Source organism: Syngnathus scovelli, chromosome 11 (genome assembly GCF_024217435.2).
Source record: "Syngnathus scovelli strain Florida chromosome 11, RoL_Ssco_1.2, whole genome shotgun sequence".
Lineage (NCBI taxonomy): Eukaryota > Metazoa > Chordata > Actinopteri > Syngnathiformes > Syngnathidae > Syngnathus > Syngnathus scovelli.
Genome location: NC_090857.1, coordinates 11,266,778 through 11,294,636, shown reverse-complemented (window position 1 = coordinate 11,294,636; position 27,859 = coordinate 11,266,778). Strand labels below are relative to the sequence as shown.

The 27,859-nt window shown below is 39.9% G+C and overlaps 1 protein-coding gene across 1 annotated transcript; it reads left to right on the top strand.

Moving 5' to 3' along the window:
- LOC125977344 (neurexophilin-2) lies at positions 1–27,859 on the top strand. The gene is made up of 2 exons (XM_049733716.2): positions 1–430; positions 25,809–27,859. Exons 1-2 carry the CDS (start codon positions 377–379, stop codon positions 26,628–26,630), a joined length of 876 nt encoding a protein of 291 aa, XP_049589673.1. The 5' UTR covers positions 1–376; the 3' UTR covers positions 26,631–27,859.

Genomic DNA, 27,859 nt, shown 5'->3' with positions numbered 1-27,859 from the left:
TCTTCTCCTCCTCACAACAGCCGCTCGGTCACAAGCCGAACCCCCCCCCGGAAGCACGCACACTTCTTACCAAACATCAGTAACTTGCGGACTTTTGCGCGCAAAACTTGGCGCACGACGTCCGGCAATGAGCACAGGCAGACAGCGCGGATGTTGTGCATGAGGCGGAGAGGAGCAGCGAGACACACAAGTTTTAATCCAGTTACGCGCGCAAAGAAGCAGCAACAACTTTGAGCGAACTTGTCACCCCGGCTGTCTGTAGCGGCTGGGATTGCCCGGAGTCCGCTGCCACCGCCGCTGTGCGCTTTTTCCACCCTCCTCCTCTTTTTGTATGCGCAAAGGAGGCGTTGAGTTGCGTTTGTGAACGGAAGGTGACATGCAGGTGCTCGGATGGACCGCGCTCGTCCTCTGCCAGTGGATCCTGCGTAAGGTGAGCTTGAAAAGAGTCCAATTTGCGTAGGAAGGCTTGTGCGTAAATGCGCAAAAGAAGGCGAAGCATTATTATCTTTAATTTGGCTTGTCCAATGATTGGGTTTTATTTTAATATGTAATCTAATCAAACACTTGTCAACTTTGATTGTTATGTGTGCCTCTGCTCTGCTGGGTGTGTATAATAACAAAAAGCATTCCAAGTTTTTAATCATCACAACTATTGTGGAGGGCAGGTTCTCCAGTCGGTGTTTGTGTTTAGAATCACGTCAGTTGTGTACATCTTATCTAATACTATATCGCGCTGCAAGATCAAATAATAGATTAGGATGAACTTTGGGGCCATTTCTGCTTGCTGCTTCTATTTCAGTCATAGTGATGTTCACAAATAAAAATGTTTAAGTATCTCAGTAGAAATCTGTTGGCATAAACATAATTTTGCGGTGGTCTCGTAACACACACGATATAGAAATATAGAATATTGTATAAATATGGATTAAAGCCATTTGACATTTGTTTTAGACACACTGTATGTGAAATGCTTTTAGAACAATGTTAGTTATGGAATTTTCCAAAACATATATAATTTTAATGTCTGCACTGTTCTGTGTGGGCACCCTGAGTGCTGCGTACTGTAGAGCAGTGCTCAGTCCCCTTATCTATTTATCTAGCTGCACTGGCAGCAACTTCCTTTCATTTCTCCCCCGCCCCCCCTTCTTCTGAAGTTGAACGTGCCGCTGGCTTGTTTTATTATCTCTGCATCACCACTGCTCAAGTGGAGTTTAGTTTGGTTCTGCCGCTGAATGTGTGTGCGTGCACATGTGTATGCGCGCGCGCCCTTATATCATCATTGGGCAATTTTTGACTGTAGTTAAAATTTAGAGACCAGGAGCAGTGTGTATGAGCTGGAAATATATTTTCTGAAAAGAGATCTCTCCCACTTTGCCCCCCAGCTTCCATTATGGATAATTTGATTTCTGACTGTCAAGAATTCAAAGCACTTCCAAGTATTGACGACCGCGTGCAAATACACTCCAATTGGCTCTGCTTTAAGAGAAGAGAGCAACACTGAATATGTTAAGTGTGAGTCAAGAGTTGTCCATGGTCAGCCATGGACAACTCTTGTAGCCGCATTTTTTTTTTCTTCTATTGTAGAATGTTTGTTCCCGTATGCAGATTGTTTTTTCAGTTTTTGCCTGGGAATGGGCACTAAAATCAGACTGGTAGACTTCCGGTGTCTTTTTGGCAGACATGTCTCCCAAATTTCATGTTGCTACGTCAGACCTGCTTTTGGGGAGGTCCAGTGTATTTTTATGGCTCCCCCACCTCACTTATATGTTTTGATGGTGGTTGACAGTAAGACAGTAAGAGTTGTGTCCTTAGGTGCTCTACTTTTTAAGCAAGGATTATGAAGTGAAAAGTTGAAAGAGAGAGGGTGCAGAAATGTGAGCATCAGCCAAATGTGGTTTGATTTAGCTTCTCTTTGAAATGGAATTGCCGTTCTCACCCCAGACTGCTGTTTAATTTTAGCACATTTCATAAAATGGGTTAAACTTTGTATCTTAGGGCACCACTGTACTGAGATAGCGGACAAAAATACCAATTGATACTTGTGTGTAAAATGCTGTGATCTATTACCAAGCTTTGTTTAAGTTGAGTATGTTTTGGTGTTTTCACATGAAGTCAACTTTGTTAAGTAGTCTTTATTGAAATCATCCTGCGTGTGACTCCAGCGCTTTCCCACCTTGTGCTTTTTCAAAGCGTATCTTCTCCAACAGCTCAACGCTACGTGGCAAAGATGTGAGAAAAGCTTCTTTGCTGTTTCGGCGGTCCCGTTAGGAACAATAGCATTAGCCGCCATCTCAACCTGACAAAATCCTCTTATCACCCCCCCAGAGTCCCTCCCTCCTTCCTTCGCCTCCTCCTTCTCCTCTTAAAACAACTAGCAAGTGAATATACCCACAGGCATATTATATCTTGTGAGTGACTTTAATTTCATTACATGTACTACACACCACTCTGCCAGATTTTTATGATTACATATAGATACATAAATAAATGTGACCAATATATTATTTAAAAAAAACGATGAAACAAAATAATGTTGCAAAAGTGTGCACATCCTCTGGTTTGTAGAGTCAGAGCACTGTAATCTGTGTAAACGACAGTTAATGCTCATTCGACCCGGAGATTTGATATGTAATCTGCGGAATGGTGACGACACTGGCAATTACATTTACTGCAAAGATCAGCCCAAATCTTATGCATGCATCCTTAAGCTTCAAAGGGAAAACATTGTTTATTTTAATAATTTGTTCCATGGTTTGTTTCACAGGCGGCTCGGTGGCGCACTGGGTAGCACGTCCGCCTCACAGTTAGGAGGGTGCGGGTTCGATTCCACCTCCGGCCCTCCCTGTGTGGAGTTTGCATGTTCTCCCCGGGCCCGCGTGGGTTTTCTCCGGGCACTCCGGTTTCCTCCCACATTCCAAAAACATGCTTGGTAGGCCGATTGAAGACTCCAAATTGTCCCTAGGTGTGAGTGTGAGTGCGATTGGTTGTCTGTCTCTGTGTGCCCTGCGATTGGCTGGCAACCAGTTCAGGGTGTCCCCCGCCTACTGCCCGATGACGGCTGGGATAGGCTCCAGCGCGCCCGCGACCCCCGTGGGGACTAAGCGGTTCAGAAAATGGATGGATGGATGGGGTTTGTTTCACAGTAAGCAACAAAATGTATTTGCAGTCACAAAAACACATACTGGCCACATAAAAATGTTAATCTAAGCGTGAATGTTAATTTTTTACAAGTACGATATGTTTTTTAGTCACAATGGCTGAAAAGGTTTTTGGGGATATTTGGATGGTTCCACTTTGGAAGGTTCCCTCGTGTCTGGTGTTGCTTCTCCCCCTCGTGGCACGTTTGACAATCCATTTGCTTGTAACATGAACAATTTCACCTCCAGCTTTTACTTCCATCAGCCTTAAAGAGACGGCGGCAGTTTAATTAAGCAGAGAAGATGACATAGCGTATATTATATTCACATACTATATAACGCCGCAATACAGATAGTGTCTGTCAGGTAATTAGACCTCCATGCCAGAAATATGATGGATGATTATTTAATGAAAATATAGATTTAATTAAAAACAAATTGTGTATGCCATACTTTGAGATATTCTGAGCGTTGCATGTCTGCTGTACCGTTGAGAGGTTTGAATTGATTTTACATTTGCGGCAATTGTGGTTTGGGCCCATCGGAGACAGCCTTACAGAGTAGTTGTTGCAAAAAAATAATAATGTAAAGACAACACCTATTTTGTTTGAAAAACATTGCTAGCAATCAATGGGAAAACCCACATATTTATTTATTTTGCTGTTTTATGTTTGATTTAGTTTTATTCAATACTGTATTGGTTGTGCTTTTAAGTTATACTTAAAGTTTTGGTAGTTGAGTAAATATGAAGTTTTGAGATGTTTATTAATTGAGATTTTGTTATCAGTTAAAAAAAATGCATGATTTCTATGTATTTTTTTCCCCGTAATTTCCCATATGTAACAGTAGATACTTTTCAGATCAAATTTCTAGGACCTGGTACCAGCGATCCAGGTTAGCTATTACGTAAACGACTGCTGGTTCCTCATCATTTGTGGTGCTTTCGCTCTAAAATGTCTCATTTATCATATTTAATATTGTAATTAGTAATTACAGCAGACTTTATTTCTCCTTTCATTCGTTCAGATTCCGTTCCTACTAACACTCAAGTGTAAAAATGAGCATATTAGTTGACGTCTTGTGTGTGTGTCCTTTCGCTTCCATGTAGGGCAGCACGACCCTCTGCCCCGAGTTGCCAAGGAAATGTCATTGTGACATCATCTGTAAAATAATTGTAGTTCATTTGAAAACAAAAAGCCTCAGTATACTTTACCTTGCAGAATATGTTCCTTTTTTCTTTCCACAAAATATGCTATTTCATTTGCCCTTCTTTTTCTCTGTCTTTCATTCAAGCACAAGAAAACATACTGCCATGCCACGTTTAAAATGAAGGTTTTCTGTTATTCACACACATTCAGAAGGTCACGCGCATTTATTCAGTCGGCCTCGACGAGGTCCAACCAAGCTTCCGGTGGACGTTGTTGTTGCATTAGCGCAGTAACATCGCTTTATTTCTTTTGTGATTGTTGCTTTTACGGTCGTTTTAGGATTAATCATGTTAGAGACATTAAATCGTTTATCAATTATAAGTCTATGGTGGGAAGGGAAAAAAAAGAACGTTGAGTGAACTTTCAAGGCAGCAAACTCAAATTTGATGTTATGCAATTCAACAAACTGCTCACTTTGCTGTGTGTCAATGTCAATATTTTTCTTTTAAAGTTGTTCCAACTATCAAAACACAAGTTTTTTTTGTTTTTGTTTGGTGTACTAGACTGATGTTCATTTTAATTTCATTTTTAATGTTATCCATTCAACCAACCACTTTTCATCCCCCTTTGAATTTTCTATATTCTTTGTGGTGAAAGCTGTGTAAATAGCACAAGGTACTCAGCCAAAGAACCAACAGGATTTTGTCAAGAAAAAGAAGTGCTATATTATTTTCCCATCTTTAGTTTCAGACGGGCCTCCAGCTGTCTGAAACGTCTTGTTTTGCTGTGGATTGACTTGCTTGTGAATTCCAGTTGGTGGGATTTCATACAAAAGCAAATAATGTTGGCGGAAGTTTATTTCTTTTAGACTTTTTATATTGGAAAGGAAAATATGGAAATGTAGAGAGGCTGACGCTATGAATACACCCACTCATTCTCGTCTGGGTTTTTATACAAATGAATGTAAAACGATGCTGCGAATTACAGCACAGCACAGTGCATTCCAAGTGTTTTGCTGGCTGAAATCAATTATGGTCATGCGTCACTTTTTTATGCAAGGATGCTCAAGCTCTCTTGTAGGCAGATGTATATAGGAAATAATATCAGTCTCATGTCACTTATTTCAACAGACGGATATTAATTACAAACAATTAACGTTCCTCTCTTTTGTCTTGTGCGTCGGCCAACAAACATAATGGTGCACTCACTGCACTGAACTCGCCATTGAGAATGTAGCAGGATTACAGAAACAGTGAAGCACTATTGTGTTCTTTAAATAAATAAATAAATAACGTTGACATTCAGGTGTGCTGCACAGAAAAAACTTTATTTTTAAAATATGTATTTTTAAATGTTTTGTATTTAATTTTGATCAAGTCACAATGTTTAGGCTTAAAGATAAAATTGACCAATTAATAAATAAAAATATAACCCAAATAATAAATGCATGAATAGATCTATAAAATAATTCATTAATATTCCTGAATTTTTTTCACTGACTTGTAGATGTGTAAAATTGAGTTATTCATTGGATTTAATCAACTCATTCTTTTCTGGTTGTGCTCTGATTGTGTAACTTTCCTACTTTGTTGTCGGGTTGATGAGTTGGCAAGTGGGATTTTTTTTTTTCTTTTTTTTTTTAATTCTTCAAATAGTAAATTGAGCACACTGGGGAGCAACTGCCCAGGCCCCGTCCCTCCAATTGTTGCCCTCCCAAGAGAGGTGTTGGCTGAGATACCTATGCTCACACTGTCCCTATTTCTCCCAAGGCTCGGTTCTCTTTTTTCCCCGTCCTATCCTGGACCTCGGTAAACTGAGAAAGAAGCTGGGCTCTACATCAGAACATCCTAGACTGCCTTTAGTTCAGGAGAAGAAGGCCTCTGCAGCTGTTGCTTGGGCCTCATGTGGTTGGCGCAGTTGGAGCTGGTGTCCCAGCTGCCAATGGTGGGTCTCTGTAGAACCGCCAGCTTTAGAACTGCATGAGGGCATGGCAGAAATAAGTGGCTCAGATAAAGTCGAACAGCAGTACAACCAACTCATACCAAAATTCCCCAGTAATGGGAACCCTAACCCTCCAATTATTGACTAGTTATAGTAGGAAGCCTAAATAAATGATATGAAATACATGACTTGACCGTTGTATTTTTTCAGTAATATACAGTCATGCAGAGACAAATATAGAATCGTACGTCTTCCTCTAGTACAATTCTAAGTGATCCCGTAAGATGCTGTTGTATTGTTGTTGTTTTTTTTATCAGAGGATAAAGAATATATGCCTGTGAGTATTGTTACATTATCTGTCTAAAGATGTTGCACCATTGTTTGTCTTTAAACTTCCTTTAAACTTATCAATACTAACTGTTAGCATGTCAATGTCATTTTCCATTGTACATTAGCATTAAGCAAGCAGTCTTAAGGCAATGTTGCAAAAATGCAGCCACCATTGCACATTCCCACGGTCGTTTCAGTTGATACATCTGAATACGAGCACGGGAAGTTGCTTACGTCACGTTTTTGTGCGTACGTACGAGCCCCTGCCCTGATCTGCTCTTACTTAGCATCTAAATGCATCCTGGCCTACTTTGTCAATGAATACGCCATTATTTGCGCAACTGCAATGCTATTGTATCTCTATGTGTTCGTGTGTGACTCACCTAAACGTCTCACTGCAGAAAATTGCTGCCCCAAGAATCCAAATTGCAAAAGCCCAGAGGAGGCTGCAAAAGAAATCAATTTGGAAATATTCTTGGTAATTGGTTTGCCGCAAGGACTTGCGACGGACTATAATCAAGACGTCGCCCAAAAAAAAGAACCTTTGTTTTTTCAAGTGAATGTGCAAATACCCGAGGTAAAAACAAAGCCTTAATCGAGTGGTCTTGATTATGCTCGCGGTGGCCAAAGTGGAATAGACAAGGTAGTGGATTGATGACAAACAATTCCCACTTGAGGTATTAAGACTTGAGAGTGAATCCTCTTCTCAATCCGATAAAGGGATGTTGATGTTGTGGCAGTGGTGCTCGGTGCCAACAGGGGAAAACATCCCGCAATGTGCAGAAGGGTGGCAGTGGGGTCAAGAAGAGACTTCCCAACTTCATCCATCATCACGCTCACAACTGAACATGTTACTAGTTGTTGAGTCAATCATAAATACAAGACATCATAATAATATAAATAAATAATTACAAATAATAATAATGCGATTAAATGAAGTGGTGTGTTTTAGTAGTTGTCGGTGTGTTTTTAAATATTTTGAAAGCTTTTAAAAGTGGTCAGTGTATACTGCAAATTTTCACCTATCCCCGAATACATTTCTAAAGTAAACGTCAATGTAAAAGCACATAAAAAAAAAAAAATTAAAAAAAATGATTGCCTGAAGATTTGCGGGGATGTAAACAATGAACCACAATTTTGAGTTTGTTTTGTTGACATCATTGAATGTAGTCTCAGTGTTACAGTATTGGTATGTGTTGCCCTCTTTAGCATGGCTTCATAAATAAAGAAGCAGGGGGGGAAATGGAAGGATGTGTGTGGGGGGCTCAGGGTTTGAAGTGGTCAGTCCTACTTTGGACGCGTCCACTGGTGTTGCTCCACTTTTGAGGGGTCCCCTGTCATCTTTGTGATGCACTCTGTGTGCTAATCCTTCCCTGTGTTTAGCCGCAGCCGAGCAGGAGGCCGAGTGCATCTTTCGGAAATAGATCACATCAGAGGGGACTCTTGGCTCCCGATGTTTGTTTCATACATGCATGATGAATCACAGGGGGCGGGGCGTGGCGGGGACGCCAGCGGTGGCGCGAAGCCACGGCCCCGTTGGTCAGCGCATTGCCGAATGTGCCCTCTCCCGAGGAAGAAGCACGCTGCGTCTCATCTCTGTGCTACTTCCCAGACTACTTTCTATTTTAATGTAATGACTGGATGCATGAAAAGTACACACAGTTGTGTTTGAGTGTGTTCTGACTGTGAACTTTCTATTCCAAGCGAGTAAGGATTTGGCTTTTTTACAGTTTTTCTGATGGACACTAGTAGTGGTGGCAAAGAGGAGGAAAAACAAATGGAACTTAAAAATGTAACAACAGGAATGTGTCTGCAGGCTGCTCAGTCCAAATTTAGCAAAAATTCATTGTGTCGTACACAAACGAATTTTGTCCATGTCCTGCACATAATGTTGAACCATATGTAATTATATGATACAAAAAATGTAAATTACAATTCTATTATGGAGTATTATTTTACCATTAATTAAAAGGAAAATAAAATATAGTTAAATTATTTCACAATTAATATTTTTGATTTAAAATGAAATTCAATCAGCGTAGTCTTCATCTTTCAAAGACACTTGTCCTTATTTTGATGTTTTTATTGGTTTACCGTTACAACTTTAGAAATTGCTTTGAAAAATGTATTGTCCCTTCACATAGTATTATCATGTACTGTGGCTGAGGGGGGGCTTGTGCTTCCTCGGCACAAGGTCTTATGATTAATAATCACACACCTACAAGAGATATATAGAAGAGGATTTTGTACATGTAATGAAATATTCAAGCACAATCCGAGTCCCCAAATATCATAACTCACTGGCACAGGAAGCTCAGAGAACGCTCAGGGTCAGCACGACGTAAGGTCCTCGCCACAGATGGCACACTTGAGGAGGGATGAGACTTTTTATTTATTTGAGTAAAAAAAAAAAAAAAATCATTTTTAATATTCTCAGCGTGACCTGCAATGCATTAATTCAGACATGGCGGTGGATTTATTGGACAAGAAGAAACGCCTTTGCTTGAATGCTGACCTCTGAGTTTAAGCCTCAGTATGGGGCTCACGCCATGTTCTCAAGAAAAAGGTGCTGTGGAAATCTCTGAACATATGAGATTGCTGCGGATGTGCTGCTGTTTGTTTTTTTTATAAAGATCATGTTCAATCACGTATGGGATACTCAGGGATTTTAGGCACGATGTGAGACGTCTGTTTTCAGCCTTAAAGCTGTTGTTTGTTGTCTAAACGTGGAAACAAGGTCAGGTTGGCGACTTCACTGAAATTGTTTGGTGGTAATTTTGTGCTAATCTTTAAAATGGTATTGATTTGACCAATTTCCTAGAAATTCAATTTCCTTGACATTTCTCTGGTGTGCTTTTAATATAAATCAAGATTTTAACAATATGGCTCTGCACCTTTGCTGTGGAGCTGTAGCTGAATATGTTGAGAGCTAGCAAGTGCAGTGGCTAAGACAAATATACTACAAATAGTATTTTTTATGATAAATGAATACCTCAAAAATTTGATTACATTCTTCCAATTGAAAGTAAATTTAAAGCCAATAAAATAAAAAATAAAAAACAGCCCTGTCTTCTATAAAAACATAATATAAAATGTCAAGAAATAAACAAATGTTATAAGTGTAACTACTCTACGTAATTATTTGTGTCTTAAAACAACGGGCAGCCACATCAAGAGATGGAGTCATTTTGGCTTCAACGTGGGCATCCGGCCGTGAGTTGTGGCTTATAGTAGTTGTGTGACTGAAGGCCAAAATCGATCAAATAGAAGTGGAAAAACTTTTAAGATAAGCCACGAGCAAGTCAAGCTACCACTGTCGATGTATAGCATCAGACAGGCAATTTTTCACACGTCCCCTTTAATAATAGTGAAAGGTCAATGAACAGCAATACAATTTAAGAACAAAAACACAAACACGAGTGTTATAGTTCAACGCGGTGGAGTTCTGCTTTATTGATGCGTTCCCCGAAGCCGATCGGAGAGCAGTGGAGAATTCAGACGAGATGCGAGCACTCAGCATGAATGTCCTACTGCCTGCACTTTCCTGCCGCTCGTCTTTCATCTGCCACCTTTTGTCTTCACCCAACACCTGCCCCGTGAAGACCAGCACAAGGCAGCCTCTATATATCTGACTTCCAACACGTTTTGGGGCCTCACTCACGCCTGCAGCCTCCTTAATTCAGCTACTTCGAGCTCGTTGTGACTTGTCCACTGGGCCAATGTAAGAGGAAGAGTTCATTCTGTCAGCACGGTGTGTGGTGCTGGCATTTCACGTCCTCATTTTTTTTCCACCTTCTTTCTCTGATGTGCTAAGGTTTTTGGGGGTGTTTTTTTTTGGGCTGTGCAGCATAATTATCCAAAAATACTTCCTGTTTTGTAATTAATCACACCAGTGTTTTTCAAACTTTAGCAAGGCATATTTTTGACATTTGAAAAACAGCACCAGTCACTACCAAAACTACATCAAAACATTTTAAAAAAACACAATTGTTTTCCTGTTCCTATATCATGTTTTTACTTGCCTATATAAATATTTTAAACATTAAGTTGATAACTTTCTTGGCATTGTCATTAAATAAATAATATACACATAATGTACACACTATACTAATTTCAATACAATTTTTAATCTCCCTACTGGACATTTGGGTGTGTAAGTCTAAGTCTAAAGTCCACATGATTTTTCTTTTTTTTTTTTTTTTTTTTTTTTTTTTTAATAAACCCCAAAGTTCGAACTTTTCTCTCCAAGTCCATGCATTGGACATTTGTTTGGAAAGTCTTTTTGTGAAAAATGTTGCTGCAGTTCTCAATAGGGATATGCTTAACGGACTACAGTGAATTTTCAGTTGTCAGCCATTTTGGTTCAAAGGTGTTGTTTTAGAAGGAACTCCTGCTTGGGAATTGGCTCCCCAGAAGTAGGAAACAGCAGATTTCACGCAGCAGATGTCACTCTTTGACTTGCCCACAGTGACCAGTTGGTGACAGCCACACAGCGAGTCACCTGGAGAAAGAGAAATGAAAATGAGGGTTAGGAAGTGCCAGACAGTATGGTGCAATACTCATGTTCTCCCAGACGTGAGTTCAAAAACTATAATGGTCACTGGAGTAGACTTCCAACAAGGCTAAGCCAAGTTTGGATCCCAGAACCTCAGACTAATCACAAGACCCAATTCAAAATGAATGCATGAAGTTATTTCATTTTGAATTTGTGGTTATGACTTTTATTTTTTATGAAAACACCACATGATCTGACTTGTATTTGACCTGATTAGACTGATAAAGATAAAATCTTAAATAATTTTCTTTAAAATAATAGCACAGTCAATAAACCTGCACTAAAACTCACCAATATAAAATAATTAAATAACACTAAATATTTTTTAAATCTAAAAAGAGATCTGTGAGGCAAGTTTGGAGGATATGGTGTAACGCAATTAATGGATGAAAGGCCCACTCAAATTGTAATCAACAGCTATAAATAGTATAGTCATCCATAAATTTATGTTTATGTTAACCATAGGCTAGAGTCAGAACACAAAGTTTGAGTGCTCCAGTGTTCATCAGTGAAGTCTGTTTACTAAGTCACATTATAAATAGATCTTGCCGTATGCAACCATAAATCAGTTTTTTTTTCTATTATTATTTATTTTATCTTTTGGCATCTTTTCAGCATTGGCCATTTGACTTATCCATGTACATCTTTCAATATAGTCCTTTTTTTTTACAAATACAATTTTTATTTACCTTGTATCAAAGGATGGAGGGCAGGCACTTTTGTACATTGAGCATGTCAGGAGGGTCCAGCAAAATTTGCGGAGCGATATAAATCAAAGTCGTACACACCACAAGGACACGGAGAGAGAGAGATTAAAAATATGTGTGAGAGATTGACTACCTGCTTGCCTTGTAAAACAGACTACCCTTACAGTAGTTGGATATTAAAGGAAAAAATGGACCTTGAGGGAGTGACACACAGAGAATATACAGTGCAACCCGCAGTGTCCAGCAAAATCCATTACGCAATGGTGGCGGAATGAAGTTTTCTCCATTGGAAATACTAATAGTGAATTTAAGTGATTCAGAATCATATTATGGGCATAACAAATCCATTTTAAACTGTAAAGGGGATGTTTTAAAGTGTAAAGTGAAAGTGTAAAAATAAATACAACAGTCGTAATAATAGGCAGAGGCCCCTCGGAATATCATAACCTCATTGTTTTGCAAATTTTGTGTCAGGTGAAATGGCTCGCCACTCGTCGCACATGTAATTGAAAAGGAAATTTTCCAATTCAGCAATTTTGACAATATAGACATTTCTGACTTTAAAAGCAAATCAATAAGAAGCACAGACTGGACAGTTAAAACTGAACATTTGAAGTGAAATTCTTTTTTTGTATTTGGGATATTAGATTTTTAAGTTTACTGTTAACACCTACAGACAATATCTAAAATTCTTGCTTCAAGGTTGATCACACCCAATGTTTGTTGTAATCTACCAGATGTGCACTAACTCGAGATTAATATGACATTTACAAATGATTGGTGATGAATATTTTCATTTTCTGGAATGCTTAATCCACCAGGGGTCAAGCCCTGAATCTACCGTATCAATCCACTAATTCACTTCTTTTCCCCTTCAAATACACATTCAACTGCGATTGTTTTTCCCTAATGTGGATTACAAGCAGCTTTAAATGACACGGCTTTACAAATATATTCATATTCGTCCATCTCTTGTGTCATGCAGCCATGTTTGGATTTTGTTAGTGGATTTCCATCGGGCAGACGGGATAACAAATCATCCACATATCAGCCCACCCTCCTGTTTTCATTTTGCCCCGCTGATGTAGTAGAGATCTCTTGCCAAATGCCTGACCTAATGTTTTTAATTTGCGCTTTTCATTGAGTCATCAGACATCCAGATTACATTCTGTCAATCTTGCAGCTGATTCTGAACGTCTGTCCGGTGTGACAAAAACCAAATTAACCAAACTGTTGCATCACAATTTGACAAAATTCCGACTGACACATTTTCCCAGATAGGCAGCTCACAAAACATTGTTGTTCAATTTCTCACTTGGCGGGTGAGGCACTCCAGACACCCAAATACTTGTATACAAATGAAAAAGTCATTTTTCAGAAAACAAGGGGCCGTGGTGCTAGAAAGAAATTTTATTTATCACGTAATGGGGGAAAAAAATACAAGGCAGAACAAGACAATTTTTTGGGAAACATTATCTGACAAAATTCAGCATGCATTATCTATTGAACATTTCTGTGTCAGGATACATGTTAGACTTCCTGCAACCATTATTGCATCAGACAAGGTAAACATCATCATCCACACACACAATACAATGTCCCAGATATAATAATCATAATGGTACAAACACGGCCACTGGGAACTCCACTTTCCCCTATTTTTCCCTCCCCAACAGGAAAGGTTATCAGAGTGGATTTGTGTTGCTGAAAGCATCAAGATGCATAATGTCATTACTGATTCAGAGTGCTTTGTTATGGCATATGGACGGAAAAAGGAAAATATTTTTTTTATTTTAAAAAATCACTGCAAAATGAAATAAAGATGAGTGTTCTGCTGGGCCGCCGTGTGAATATTGCAAAACAATCGTACGGAATATAAATGGCTGAGCAGAATGCTAAACCTCTGGATCCCACCTGTAAACCTTCTTTCCCCGTTACACTTGTGTGACTTTGAGGGATCAAGGCACCCAATTATGCTTCCATGGCAACCCCATCCAACAGAACGTACCCTCGTCTGCATTTAATAAAATTTAGCATTATTTGTTTTTCCTGCTATGTAATGCTTTTATTATTGCATATTGCTTTAGTGATGAAAGGTATTGATTGTGAGCCAGAGCCCATCGGAGGCTGGATGTGGAAGGTGTTGTGAAGGGTGCTTAGAAGCACACTGTCCCTGCAGCCACAGGCTTTGAAACAAAAGCAAATTATTAAATACAAGCCGGTACCAATTGGTTGGTGTGCGCTTGAGTTATCCCACCAAAAAATGTGTGTTTGAGACATTCTTGCAGAAAGAAGAAAATAATTAATGCAAACGATAAGTGGATGCTTTGCTCTGTTATGCTATTTTTAGCAACTTAGCAGGGGGAGTTGTGCTAATGAGTCCGCTTGACCTTGCAGCCCAAGACCTCAAGGTCACTCCCACACCAATGCATTGTGGGCCAGGCGTCCCGGAACGAATGAAGAAAAGGAGGAGCAATGATTCTCGCAGTTGTGACTTTCCACTCTCCTTTTGATGACATAACAATCAGTCAACCTGCGGTTGCTGAAACACTTTGTACTCAATGTGCAATTTGTCTTTGCGGGCCACATAAAATCATGTGGTGGGCCGTATCTGGCCCCCGGGCCTTGAGTTTGACACCTATGCGGCATAGCCTCAAAAGTTAAATAGAACTCGGAGCTCAAACACGCATCAACAAATCTTGTGTGACTTCAGATGTGTGAGCGTATGAAGGAATGAACTCGTCAAGTACTTTTTTGTGCCGCCACACAGAAGTTTGCTCCCTCTCCATCATTTACGTAGTTTGTCCTTATTTTAATGTAATTATACGATTAATTTTCAACCAATTTCATTCACTTTACATTTCCTATGAAAAATATTGCTCTTGAATTACTCAACCAGCTTTTAGATTTCCGCCTTATTGTAATTTGACCTTACTACCTCAATGGGCGCAGGCTTTATCTCTACATCTTTGTCTTACCTATGAGAAAGAAAAAAAGTAGAGGATAAAGGCGGTGTAGAAAAATGCAGATACACATGCTAAATGTTGACTGGAATCCGCCAGCCTCCCCTGCTTGGATCATTAATTTGTGTTCTAATTAGCAGTAATGTCACAGTTGGAGTGTGTTTGTGTGTGCGTGTGCAAGTGTGTGTCCTATCTCTTTGACCTGCCCTGGCTCCTGGTCTCTCGGCTTGTTAGGAATGACAGATTGACGCTCTCCAGAGTCCTGCCACCCCTCCCGCCCACCTACACATCCCACCCATCTGCTCTGGATACAAGCCAGCGTCGTTAGACGCGTTGGTGTGCGCGTTCATTTGTGTGTGTGTAGCATGTTGTTGCAGAACTCACAATTTTGCTCTATTGAATAAATGACTCATCAGAGCCAATGCACGGGAGTCTGATAGCTGGATTTACTTGTTCATAGTCTTTACCAGAATGTGCGTTTGTTACACTTACCTTAATGGGTCACAGTTTGTTACTTGTGCATTTAATATTCATTAGGTATGAACTTGCTTGAGCTTGTTTTTTTATTTTGTTTTCTATTATAAGGACTCAGATGCTTCAGTGAGCTTTTCGCCTCCGCAGGGTCGAAAACAATCAGTGCCACTATCCAATTTCTCGTGTGTTTCTTCTGGACATTACTTGAAGTTGGGGGGGGGGGGTACATCAGCCCCCCTATCCTTTGACTGGTGACATCATGTTGAGAAAGTGTGTGTTTACTTGGGAGTGTATTTACTAAAGCTATTCCAGCATTCGGCGTCCAGCCCAGGGACAGAGGAGAGCTGTCCCGGCCAGTAATTGAACCACGGCGCTCGCTGGACTGTTAGTCACCAGCCTGGGTTTTTGCCTCAGTTTCTTACTGCTGCTAAGCCAACACATGCACTTCAGGTGCACTTCTTTGTCTTCAGAGAATTTTGTCAGGAAATATTAACTAAACATTTTTTCCTCCCTAATGAAATAAACATTTCTGCAATTTTGTATTTAATCAGCCAGAAATCTGATTATTTTTAGGACTCGACTAATTGCTGATTCCAATTATGGTATATCGCGGGAAACAAATCCTGATAATTAATGTGCCAATTATTTTTAAAAAATATATACATAATAAGTAAAATAACTTTTTTAACGCTTATAGCAACTAAGACATGAATAATATCTCGTATTTAGAATATGTTTCTATAAATAGTCATCTAAGAGAAAGATTTGTGTCGGGTTTGCGTCATTCAGTTAACGGACCCGTTGACAAATATTATATTAACGCTTTGGAATTGTCTCTATTTATCTTGCAAAGAGTTCTTGCTGAGGCTTTAACGACTGAAAATTCATCACTCTTGTTGATTTTTCCCTCTGGATGATTGTTGTTGTTTTGCACTTGGAGAGAAAAATGACACTTTTGTTTGGTGCAAGGAAAGAGAAAAATAGTAACATTTTCATCCTTTGTCATGTTTTCAAGCTGATGGAAGAATGTGTAGATATGAGAGACTCATAGGCCAGCCGCTGGATAACCTCACAGTGGAGTCTATTGTGTCTCGTCTCATTGGCTGCTGTTTATGTTCGCGGCTCTCCAGAGTGTATGTATGAAGTAGGAATCAAGTGTCTCTCTTGGTTACGAGCGCCAGTTGCCTCACTATCGATATATCCTCAAGTCCAGCAGTGAGCAAACCCACGGGAGCACTTAATCCGACCCTCCATGTAATTCTTGAAATAAAAAGAACCTCAGAAGAACAACATTACCACAAAAATCCTCCCAGAAATGTTTCTGCGCAATCATTTTTAAGTGGTTAGGGGCTTAGGGTATTGTATTTTTATTTGTTATAAACATACATATATAATTTCCTAATGTTATTTTTAATTTTAGTGGTTCTCAAAGCGGATTACACCGGCTCACTCCGGATGTCCACAAAAGAATATTTAATTTTCATAATCGAACTGTGGATAATTGAATCCAGTGGTTTGAATTTTATTTTAAGCCCTTACCGTTCCTGTTTTGTGTTTGTCTAATCTATGTACTTGCTGAGTCTGCAGATTTGATTGTATCTTAAAATGTTGAACACTCTTCAAATTAACCGAAACTTGAAAAGACCTTAAGTCAGACAGATGCAAAGGTTTCTCATTTCCCCTAGCTGGAGTTTTGAGTTTTTCCTTGCCCTCTTGGGAGTCTAAGATCAGGGGATGTTTGAGAATATTTTGCCATTTTTCACATGTCCTGAGTTGTTGTTAGTCACCTGAATGTTGAACAGAGGCTGTGATTTACCGAAATCAAATTCCTTGTTTGGCACGCTCAAACATGGCGAATAAAAACTCTTGAAATACACAGAACAGGAATGGTAAGATGTTTTAATCCTGTAAAGTACATTATTGTTTTCAAACATTTACTTTCGTAAATCTTTAGTATGCAGCTTTAGGGGTGAATCCATGGAGGACTTTATATAAAGCAAACTGTCTCAAAGTGTCGGAAAAAAGGCTCCACAAATTGTCAACCTCAGGAAGGGGCGAGTGTATAAATCCAGCATGCATCGGCACTCATCTGGCAGCTTGTCCTGAGCTACAGAATGAGAGCAAAGCCTCTGGTCAGCACTCTGCTCATCCAGATGGTGCATTTGAAGGGTCCCAGTTAGGGGTCCCGATGCAGTGCCCTTGAAGCCGGGTGATTTATACACCGGCAAAGGCGTGTGAAAGGCGGCGCGAGGACACACAATTTAGCTGTAGCCTACATTATGTGTACACACCTCTCTATTTATTACCTGCCTTTGTTCTGACCTTTTATTGTGAAGGTTGTTTTTTTCCCCCACTGAAAGAGCTTTGTCATAAATTTGTTGATTTCATTTTTGTCACCTTTTAATTGAAAATCCTACAATTGAGAAAACAGACATTGACAAAGTGTGGAGTTGACTAGCTAGCCAACAGCTGCTAAGATATGATGGGAAATACCATAAAAGCTAACGGATAGCATCTGAGTTGCAGTGTTATTACCTAATATGATATTTAAACGCAAACAATGGAGCTATGGATGAGTAAAATTACAGTAATCACAGGCATATATTTTTAATCAAAAATGTTGTGTTTTTCAAACACATTAGAAACTTTTTGGGAGAGCCAAAAACAGATTAATGGCATTTCCAAGAGGAAATACCGTATTTCAAGATAAGAATGTTTTGAGTAAACATTTTGGTGATGAAATAAATTCAACTTGTATTTTAAGGTTTCACCGTTAAGCTTGCTTCATGGCACAAATATTCTTTGCTGTGAAAGTTCATTTTATTCAACACGCCATTTTTGATTGGCTGTCACATCTGCCACATTGCCATTCGCCTGCGATACAAAATGAAAAACTAGAGATCTGACGGCTAAATTTTGCCGCCTGGGTGGCGACCATTCCCACGACCACCCTAGGTGACATCTCTGAGAGGCCTCTCCCGTTCTCCTCTACTTCATCTCAGCTTGCAGATTTGGTCGGGCACCACGCTCCCTTCTTTTCATTCTTCACTCGTCTCAAATGTTTATCTTTGTGGTGCTTGATGCGTCGGGGCATCAATCACTGTCGCTCAGTGTGTCACTCATGCCGTCACACCTCCCTTGTTTAGTCTAACTTCAATGCGGTTCTAGACAAACATCTACAAGAGAGGGAGGTGATGAGGCCAAGTGTGTGCGTGTGTTTGCAATCTGACTCAAGTATATGTTTACAAATGAGAAATTCAGAAGCAAGTCGTCGGCCGCCCACACACGGCGGCCGACTCTTGCAACAGTTATTTAGATGAATGATTAAAGTTAAGGCACGGCCAGCAGGAGTCCCACCACTCTTGTTTAAGGAGGAATGGGAGAGCTGTCATCTTTTGATGCATTACCTGCCACGCCGAATGCAAACGAGGTGCCCTCCCTCGACAAATGCCACCCGGTTCCCCGATAGGCTGCCCCACCCCAAAATAAGAAGAGTTTCCCGGTGGTTATCGATCAAGGTCAGTGGAGAAGTTTACGTCGGGAGATTAAAGTTTAATGTCATCGGAAAAATTAGGTTCTCACACGTTTTGGAGTTTGAGCTTAGATGTAACCAAACAGATTAAAACTAACTACAATGTTATTTGGTGAAATGGATGAAATACAAAGATTTCATGTTTGGTTATTTAAATTAGGCAATTACGAAGGTACAATTTGTTTAATAGAGGTCAAAATGTGTTTTGAGAAACAAAACAAAAAAATAATTTCTCGTGCTTAGCCATCGTTTTTGTTTACATTTGCTTGGAACACTTTGCGTCTGGTACTGCCTGAGTGGGATAATTCCAACTGAAATTAAATTAAACAAGTGACTGAACACAAGCAACAACAAAAATAACACATTTCTTTTTTTTTTTTTTTACCTAATTAAACAAGTGAGATAAAATATGACTTTAGATATGCAAGGTTTGTGCTTTTATGGCAAATAGGCCAAAGTCACAACTCAGGTGACTGTACCCTCGCTTATTCTTAGTTATTAGAAGTGGCTAGTGCTTCCTTTGGTACTCTCCAAATACATAGTTGTAAAGACTTTTAAAATATTAGTGAGGAAAAACACAGTCACTTGTGTTTATTGCCTCTATCTCGTGTGAGTAGGAGTTGCAAGAACACTATTTTGTTGGCAAATGTGCCTTGTACAAGAGGAGTATTGAATCAATAAATCAAATAACCTGGTTCCTTTTATTCTATTTGGCCGCGTAACATTTCAAATGAGGTTTGCAAAGGTTTCTTTGGGCCAAACATCGCCACCTTTATGCTACTTTAGAAAAAAAAGTTTTGCTTACGAGACTGAAGTTCTGTCATATAAGCCATTTTTTTATGTCTAGTTCCTATTATATGATTGCTTTCCCACCGTGTGATTTATTCTTATTCTGGCGTGTTCACACTTGACGTGACGGATTGTTTACACAATGGTGGGTACTTCTTCAAGTGTAAATATTAATGAGTGTAACCAAGCGAAATACCTGGCAGTGACGTCATTGCGGCTATCTGTGCAATTTATGTGACGGCGTCACTTTAAGTCTCCAATAATATTCTTAAACTTTTTTGCTTTAGCTCCATTACAGCAAAAGGAGAAAACAGGTAAGAAATCTAGAAGGGAGTTTGGATTTTTAAGACTCTGTTGGAAATAATAGCCCCATTCTTGCATTTTGCTTACAGAGACTCACCACGCTTCGCTTTTTAGCCGCAAGTATAAATGAACTTGAATAGAAGTGTCACCCCCACCCCAAAAAAAACCCCATCATGAATCAAAGGATTAATTTTGGACATTCTATTTCTTCAGCTTTTTTTTGTGACACTTGTTCAAAGGATTTGTTTAGAAAAGGCTTTTACTGTGTCAGGAAAAACAAAAATCAAAGAAGCATGTTCAAAAGAAATCCTTTAATGCTCACTGACAGAGATCTCAATTGAGGTCATCCATTGACATATCCACTCAGTAAATTAACGACCCATGTTATACTTGCGCCTGAATGCACCACGGTGGGCTGAAGTGGATTTTTGCTTGTCCTTTCAGGCAATACTTTGCAATATTGTCAGCATATTACACTTAAGACAGCGCACGATGCTTTCATAAATCCTTTTTTGGAGGCGGGCGACACTTTGCCGTTTTTTTTTTCTCTTCCCCATCACTTCTTTAATTATTCCACAGCAGAGCCGGTCTTCTCGAAACAACGTTATAGATATTACTTCTCGAAAAACCTCTGATTATTCTTTTTTTGGGAGAAGTGATTGCAGCGTGAGCCTTATTGCGCTCATAATCTCGGTGTGCATGGTGTATATATATTGTCTTTTTATATTTTCCTCCTCATATTGTCTCACGGCCCTCTTTGCTTTTTTCACTCTCATTTTCCCCCCTCTTCTTTTTTGTCTTGCCGCCTTGTTGTTATCTGTCTGGGCTCCGTTTCTGTGCTCCCTGATACTCCCTGGCTCGCTAGCTTTCATTTTCATGATAATCCAGTGACACCAGCCGACTGCGAAATCGCTTTGACTGCTTTTTCTGTTTCTCCCTCAATCCATCCAACCAGTCCCCCCCCTCCCTTATTGCTTTATCTCGCCTTTTTTTTAACCCCCCTGCTTTTCATGGTGAGTCATGTAATTAAATGACATTTTCACTTTGATTTTTGAGGCGTGTAAAGAAAAATGTTTTATGTGGCCAATGTTGTGAGGACAGAATGGAAGCATGGGCTGTAAAATGGAAATTGACGTCATCCATCGTTCGGGAGAAAAAGCATCTCTAAAATAATACTTTGTGTTGAGTTCTCACATGATGAAGGTATGTTTACTTTGTTAAGTGTAGGAAAGTTTTGTAAAAAATGTTTTTCTCCAAAAAGTGACAAATGCCAAAACAGAGTGGAGGCATGGGCTGTAAAATTGAACATTTCTGAGTCACCGGACCACACGAGAAGCACATGTCCAATTTACCTTTCCACTTTCATACTTTTGCATCTCATATTTTTCCTATGTCACAGGAAATAGCAGGATATTTTGTAATCAATTTTAAAAGGACAATGAAGTCGATTTTGCAACTACTGATTTGAGTGGAACAATTAAACTTTCCTCACTGAATGAATAAACGTCTCCAAATTCATCTTTATAAATTCATCAAAAGTAATGTCCACCCCTACAGGGGGGTCTCTGAGACAGATCACGGGGCATCTCACTAAAATGAGAACTTGTCAGTGGAAGTGGAACTCTTCATTTTGACTCTTCCCTGCGACAGCGGATCGATGCGGCCCGGAGCGCCAATGGAAATGAATTGATTGTCTCCGATAAAAGTCCAATTAAACAAAAGAACAAGCGTAGCAAAGTGCTTGCAGACAGGCAGCTCTCATCTTGTCGTACGTCCTGCGGGGGGTGGGGGAAGCTTCGGAACTTACTGATGAGCATGGGCGTAAAAGCGCATCAGATACCTGCATGGTGCAGACATTGATCCCGCTCTTCCTTAATGATGAAAAGAGATTTTAATTGTGGCCATATATCAGCTTTCAGCAGTCAGCTGACCTTTTCCCATTTAATAATAGTGTGAAGCTCCGCGCTCTCCGCCCACTGGCATACATGCGTGCACTTCTCATCCCATTTCCTGTCAAGTCTGCTCGCTATTTCTCAGTCATAACCTTCCTTACAGAAGAATAATTGTGATGTCCTTTTTTGGGCATCTTGGGGTAAGTTTTTTTTGTTGAATCCTGAATGCAGTGGTATTTCTACTTACTGACTTTTTTGATGCCATTTTGTACCAAACCAGACTTTGCTCCAAAGCTGCCCTTCACTGGGATTCATCTGTCTCATTTTTTTGAAGTTGAAGTTTATTTTTTAACAAGAGTTCAACCAAACACAAACATTTTCACATATAATTTCATGTTATGCCAATAAGACAAATAAATCAACATGTTCAAAAAAGGAGAAGGAAGAAGCTATTGCTTGTAACTAACCATTTTGTACCAAACCAGACTTTGCTCCAAAGCTGCCCTTCACTGGGATTCACCTGTTTCATTTTGATCCGCATCTCAATCCTCACATTTCATTTTCCGATGTCCTCATCCAAGCTTATCGGCTTCTTTGCCGGTTCCTTTTTTTTTTTTTTTTTTTGCTCAGATGAACCCCCCAAATGAAGTTAAAGATGATTAATGCCCCCCCATTCCGAGGAAATGTACACGAGCTGCTCCACTCGTCGCACTTTCTGCACTAATAACATTTTGCTCACCATCTCCCTCTGTCTCACAAGCTCTGTAATTTGATTGTTCGCTCTATGATTGTTCTGTTATTGAGTTGCCGTGATCATGCATATGTATAGGTCCTCTACGATGCCTATTGCATCTTTAGCGACCGTATCCCGGAGCATTCTGGAAAACATGAGGCTCATTCATAACTGCCGGGAAGCCCGACAATGTGTTGACACGTGGGAAGTCTGTACATGATAGTAGATAGACATAACTGAAGGGGACATGACAAAAAAAGAATAAATAAACCGAATGAGCATCGCACCGCTCCGGAAAGACTGACACCCTGTGTTAGGTTATAAGGTGCCACAAAAAAATTACTCGATTATTTTATTTTCAATTGATGTCAAGGATGAAGAGGATGGGCACAAAGAGGAAAAGGGAAATAAGAAGAGATTGTTGTGTTGGCTATGATCAATCACACCATTTACTGAATTCATCCATGCAGTTCGGCGACGGAGACTCTCCACGCTTCGCTTTGTAGTCACATGTTTATTGAGTACTTTGTAAAAGGCACATTATGCTGTATTGATACGGCTTAGCAGCGCTACGGCCACATTTAAACAAGGTCACGTTTGAACAAATTGAGTTGTGTACAACATAGTATTTTGTTACATGACTCAGTGTATTTACATGTGCATGCTGTAAAAGTTTCTTTTCACTTGTTGTCACTAAGAGGGTCAGTCAGTCTGGTGTGACCTTATATTGCAAGCATTCACTTTTCAGTCCATAGTGTATGGATTTTTTGTCAAGAGAAAATAGCTGATATTTTTCTTTGAAATTCTCACCGTTTAAATTGATTTGATGTAAAAAATGAGCAGGTTTTTTTTGTACTTAAGCAAGTAAACTGCATCAGTTTATTGCCTCCAGTTGGCATTTTAAATCACGGAATTTTGGATATCTAGTTGCTGACTGCTTACTTTTTTCTTCCAGAACATCCTTTCGCTCAAACTTCAGGTGCAGTCAGGTTTCGAGTCTGTTATGTTCCTGTTAATGATAGTGTGATGATGGTGTGAGTGTGCCATAAGCATTTTTCTGCTTTTTTTTAGGAATTTATACTTGACTTGATTCGAGTTTTTACAGCTTGCAGGCCTTTGGACCCGTTGGAACAAGTTTGAAATCTGAATGGTTGAGCACATCTTTGTTAATAGAGTCTAGTTAATATACGGCTCTGGGCAGATTAAATGGACATGGCAACACATGAGGAGACTGAAATCCCATTGGGGAAAAAATGTAAAATAATAAAAATGATCATGTGGACTTAGTAATTTTATATATTATTTTGTATCTATTATTGTTGTATGTTATATTATAAGTTTACTAAATAAAATCCAAATTCTACATATAGGCAGAGAAGGCCTTAACAAACCTCTGGTACCTTGATTTAAATAAAAAGTATGAGTAATTTTCCCACCTCTGATCATGAGGAATGATTAGGCCTGCATTGACAGCGCTAGCCTGACAGCTGGCAAAAGTGTGGTGTTAATTCCCAGCGCTGCTGGCATTGTGTTCGTAAGAAACCCCCATTGTGCATCCGCCAATGGACTTAGCTTCTTCATACCTTCACAAGTCTGAAATGGTATGAAAGGCTGTCACGGGGGTATGTCGAAAATCTTCAGTGGCTCATTATCCCTGTCACAAGTCATTCATCAATTTATTTTGTGGTAATTCACTCTTTCAGTGGTCAATAAGCATTCACTTATTCTACCGTCACTTATTCTGCCATCAATCAATCGGCGCAGAAATCGGCTCGTGTTAATGAATGGCCAGCAGAAATAGATACATTAATTGAATGACTGAATGCATTAGCCGGTCGGAGTGATGCACTGTTGCCTCTGCTAATAGCAAAGTGAAGCTGTTATTAGATTCAGAGATGGATGAGCTACGTCGTGGACCTGTCACTTCAGCCTCGAGTGAAAATGGCAGTACGTGGATGAGGAAGTGATAATGGATGAGTTTTTAAATATTGTTTTCCATGCTCTATTGTGTTATCCACTTGCTGATTAATTTAAAATTGGTTTTACTGGATTTAAGAGGGAAGCGCAGCTTCTGGCATCGACAGCCAAAGCATTGTACAATATACACCCGTTTGCGGTTCAGTATTCCTAAATTCATTTTTTTTTTTGTCTGTTGAACTGAGCTATTCACTGAAAAACTTAATGCTCTTCTCAAGATGTCGCCAAAAGATCGAACGAAAAGGAAGTATGTTGAAGCATGTCTTCAAGCTAAGAGCTAAGTTGGATGGACGGACGGATGGATGATTGGATAGATGGTTGGAAGAATGATTGTATCACTTATACCCATTCTTGGATTTTTTTTTTTTTTTTTTTTATCGTAGGGCCCCTCACATTTTGAAATGTATGCATTTTTACCACGATTTTCCATGAGTGCGGTCTTTTGGATTCTAACAATCAGTTAAGATGTAGAATATGTGTGTGTTATGCTTGCATACTGATGGCGGCAAGAGTGATGTGAGTGATGGAATATGAAAGAAAGACAAAGTAGATGTGTCGTCAATCATACCTAAGCAGCAAAGGCAGAGAGCTGTCTAAACAAGCAAAAAACAAAAACAGACTCACATCTATTGTCTTCTTGTTCGGCTCGCTGGAGCAGCAACATTCCAAAGTGTTTTCACAAAAATAGATGTTTTCTTAAATTTGGAGGGATGATAGCAGGAGCACACACATCTAACAAATAAGATGTCCGGAAGTGTTGCAACATTTAGAATCATCTTGTGACTAAATAATTGGGCTATTTGACTGAACTGGATTTTAATTATGAACACTGTGGGTCAAGAGACTAATTAAGAACTGGATTTAGGTTGCAGGACCCAGCAGAAGGAAATGATTGAAAGTCCTGCACAAACTTTACATCCTGCTTTTAAATTTCACTGCAATTTTATGTGTTTTCGAATTCTCACTCTCAGTGGACTGCAGCCAAAAGTCCATGCTAACAATAGAAGCGTTCACACTGTGCAGACTGACTGATTTGACGGCTCACTTTGTGTGGGAGGCGGAGGCTCCTCGGTTTAAAATACAGTATATGTTGAGTATATTATCGTTTGCACAGCGGCGTAAAAATATGCGGTCATGCGTCACAAGAAGGCCCGTTCACTTATAAGATGATTTACATTGTGCAGTTTTTCATTTGATTGTGATCGACTGGGGTGCCATCTGTACAAATTCAAATTACAGGAGTAGGAATGTGAAACGGCCTATGATTCCATTCCTAGTCTGATATACTTGCCCCTAATAATTAACTAATTGGTTCTTCTACCTCCAGGTCCAAGGGTTGGAGAAGAGAGTGGATTTTTCAGACCTGAGTCCGGTGGGCTCGGCAATGAAGACTCTCCCTTACGGTATGGGTGGAGGCGCAGGTGGCGGACAACAAGGAGGAGCGGTTAAGCCGCCGTACCAAACCCGAATTTTCTCCACCTCCTTCGACCAGACGCCCATTAAGGCGAAGCCGCCCACTTACAGTTTCTATAACCCGTACGACACAGCCCGGAACCAGTCACTGCTGCTCGATCAGACAGGCTACCGCTCCAAACGTAAGCCCTCGCTCAAGACGGCCATGAAGACCAAGAAAATCTTCGGCTGGGGGGATTTCTACTTCAACGTCAAGACGCTCAAGTTCAGCTTGTTGGTGACGGGGAAGATCGTGGATCACATCAACGGGACATTCACTGTTTACTTTCGCCACAATTCCTCCAGTCTCGGCAACGTGTCGGTCAGCATCGTGCCGCCCACCAAGATTGTGGAGTTTGAGGTCCTCCAGCAGCAGCAGTTCCTGCACCCCCACACCCAACAGGAAGTTCAGATCCAGGAGACCCAGCAAGCCACCATCGACCCCAAAGAGGTTAAGACGTTCAACTGCCGTGTGGAGTACGAGAAAACCAACAGATCCAAGAAGCCCAAGCCCTGCCTGTACGACCCGTCTCAGACGTGCTTCACAGAGCACACCCAATCCCACGCTGCCTGGCTGTGCGCCAAGCCCTTCAAAGTCATCTGCATCTTCATCTCCTTCTTTAGCATCGACTACAAGCTGGTTCAAAAAGTGTGCCCGGACTACAACTTCCAAAGTGAGCACCCTTACTTTGGATAAGCCACACAGAGATGACGACATTGACGGGAATGATAGTCATATTGATTCCAAGGATGGAGCAAGGGGACACTTTCTTGCCTCTTCACTGTTGTGAATTGTGGATTTAAATCGAGTACAGTGGTACCTTGATGCCCCAACTTATGTAATGAACCACTGATTGAGTTGTGTGCATGTCAGTGCACTTTGAGGCATTTTTTTGAGCAGGATAAACGATGAAACGCAAATGCAAAATGAAAAGCACTTCGCACTGAAGTTACCATGTGGTAAATGGCCAACTGTAGCTGAAGCCACACATTGCACGAATACAAAAGTGAGTGTTGGACCTTTGGCTTACTTGATGAAAAGGGTTCATTTCTCTATGTTCTTGTTTACTATGCTTTTATGGTCATAACTTGCAAGGCAGTGCTAGTTGACTTGGACCGGGAACGGATTCAATTCATTTCAATGGGGAAATGTGATTTGACATACAAATAAGATTGAATAAACTCATAAGTCAAGGTACCACTGTATCATTAAAGTTACAGTTGCCATGGCAAAGCAATTTTCCCACGGAACTTTGGTCAATTCTTTTCTTTTTTTTTTTTTTTTGCAGGTATTTCTGTAAATATCAATCTCACCTTCAGCGCACTTAGTCTTTTTAAATGATGGTTTCTCCGTGTTATTAGTTTTTGAAAAGCAGTACGACCTCCTGTGAACCTCTATCACCATGTAAGAACAGTATCTCGCAAAGGTGAGTGCAGCCCTCAAATTTTAAAAATATATTGTATTATATCTTTTCACAGGATTACACGGAAGATATGACACTTAGCTACAATGTAAAGTAGTTAGTGTACATCTTGTGTAAGAGTGTATAAACTCAAAATCAATGTCTAAACAGCTTGTAACAAAAGTGAGTACACCTCTAAGTGAAAATGTCCAAATTATGTCCTATTAAATTTGCTGTTATTTCGCACTCATACTGTTGACTGATATTTCAATCTGGAATTTTATATTTACCAAAAAATGTGAGGGGTGTACTCACTGCTGTGAGATACTGTATGGTTACTGTAGTGATTTTTATTTATTTTTTCCTTCGATAGACTGACTGTTAATTATCCCCCCCGCGAACTACATTTCTATCCTCCGGTTATAAGAGAGTTCTGTGTATGTATGAGAAATGCTATGCTGGGTATGCATACAATATGTTGTATGAAAACAAAAAAAAGTACATTAAAATATTTTAAACTCTC

Excerpts from the sequence above, each read along its gene's own strand:
- LOC125977344 (XM_049733716.2), top strand. The coding sequence starts at position 377 with ATGCAGGTGCTCGGATGGACCGCGCTCGTCCTCTGCCAGTGGATCCTG. Across the intron at positions 431-25,808 it reads GCCAGTGGATCCTGCGTAAG|GTCCAAGGGTTGGAGAAGAG; the intron begins GTGAGCTTGAAA and ends TTCTACCTCCAG.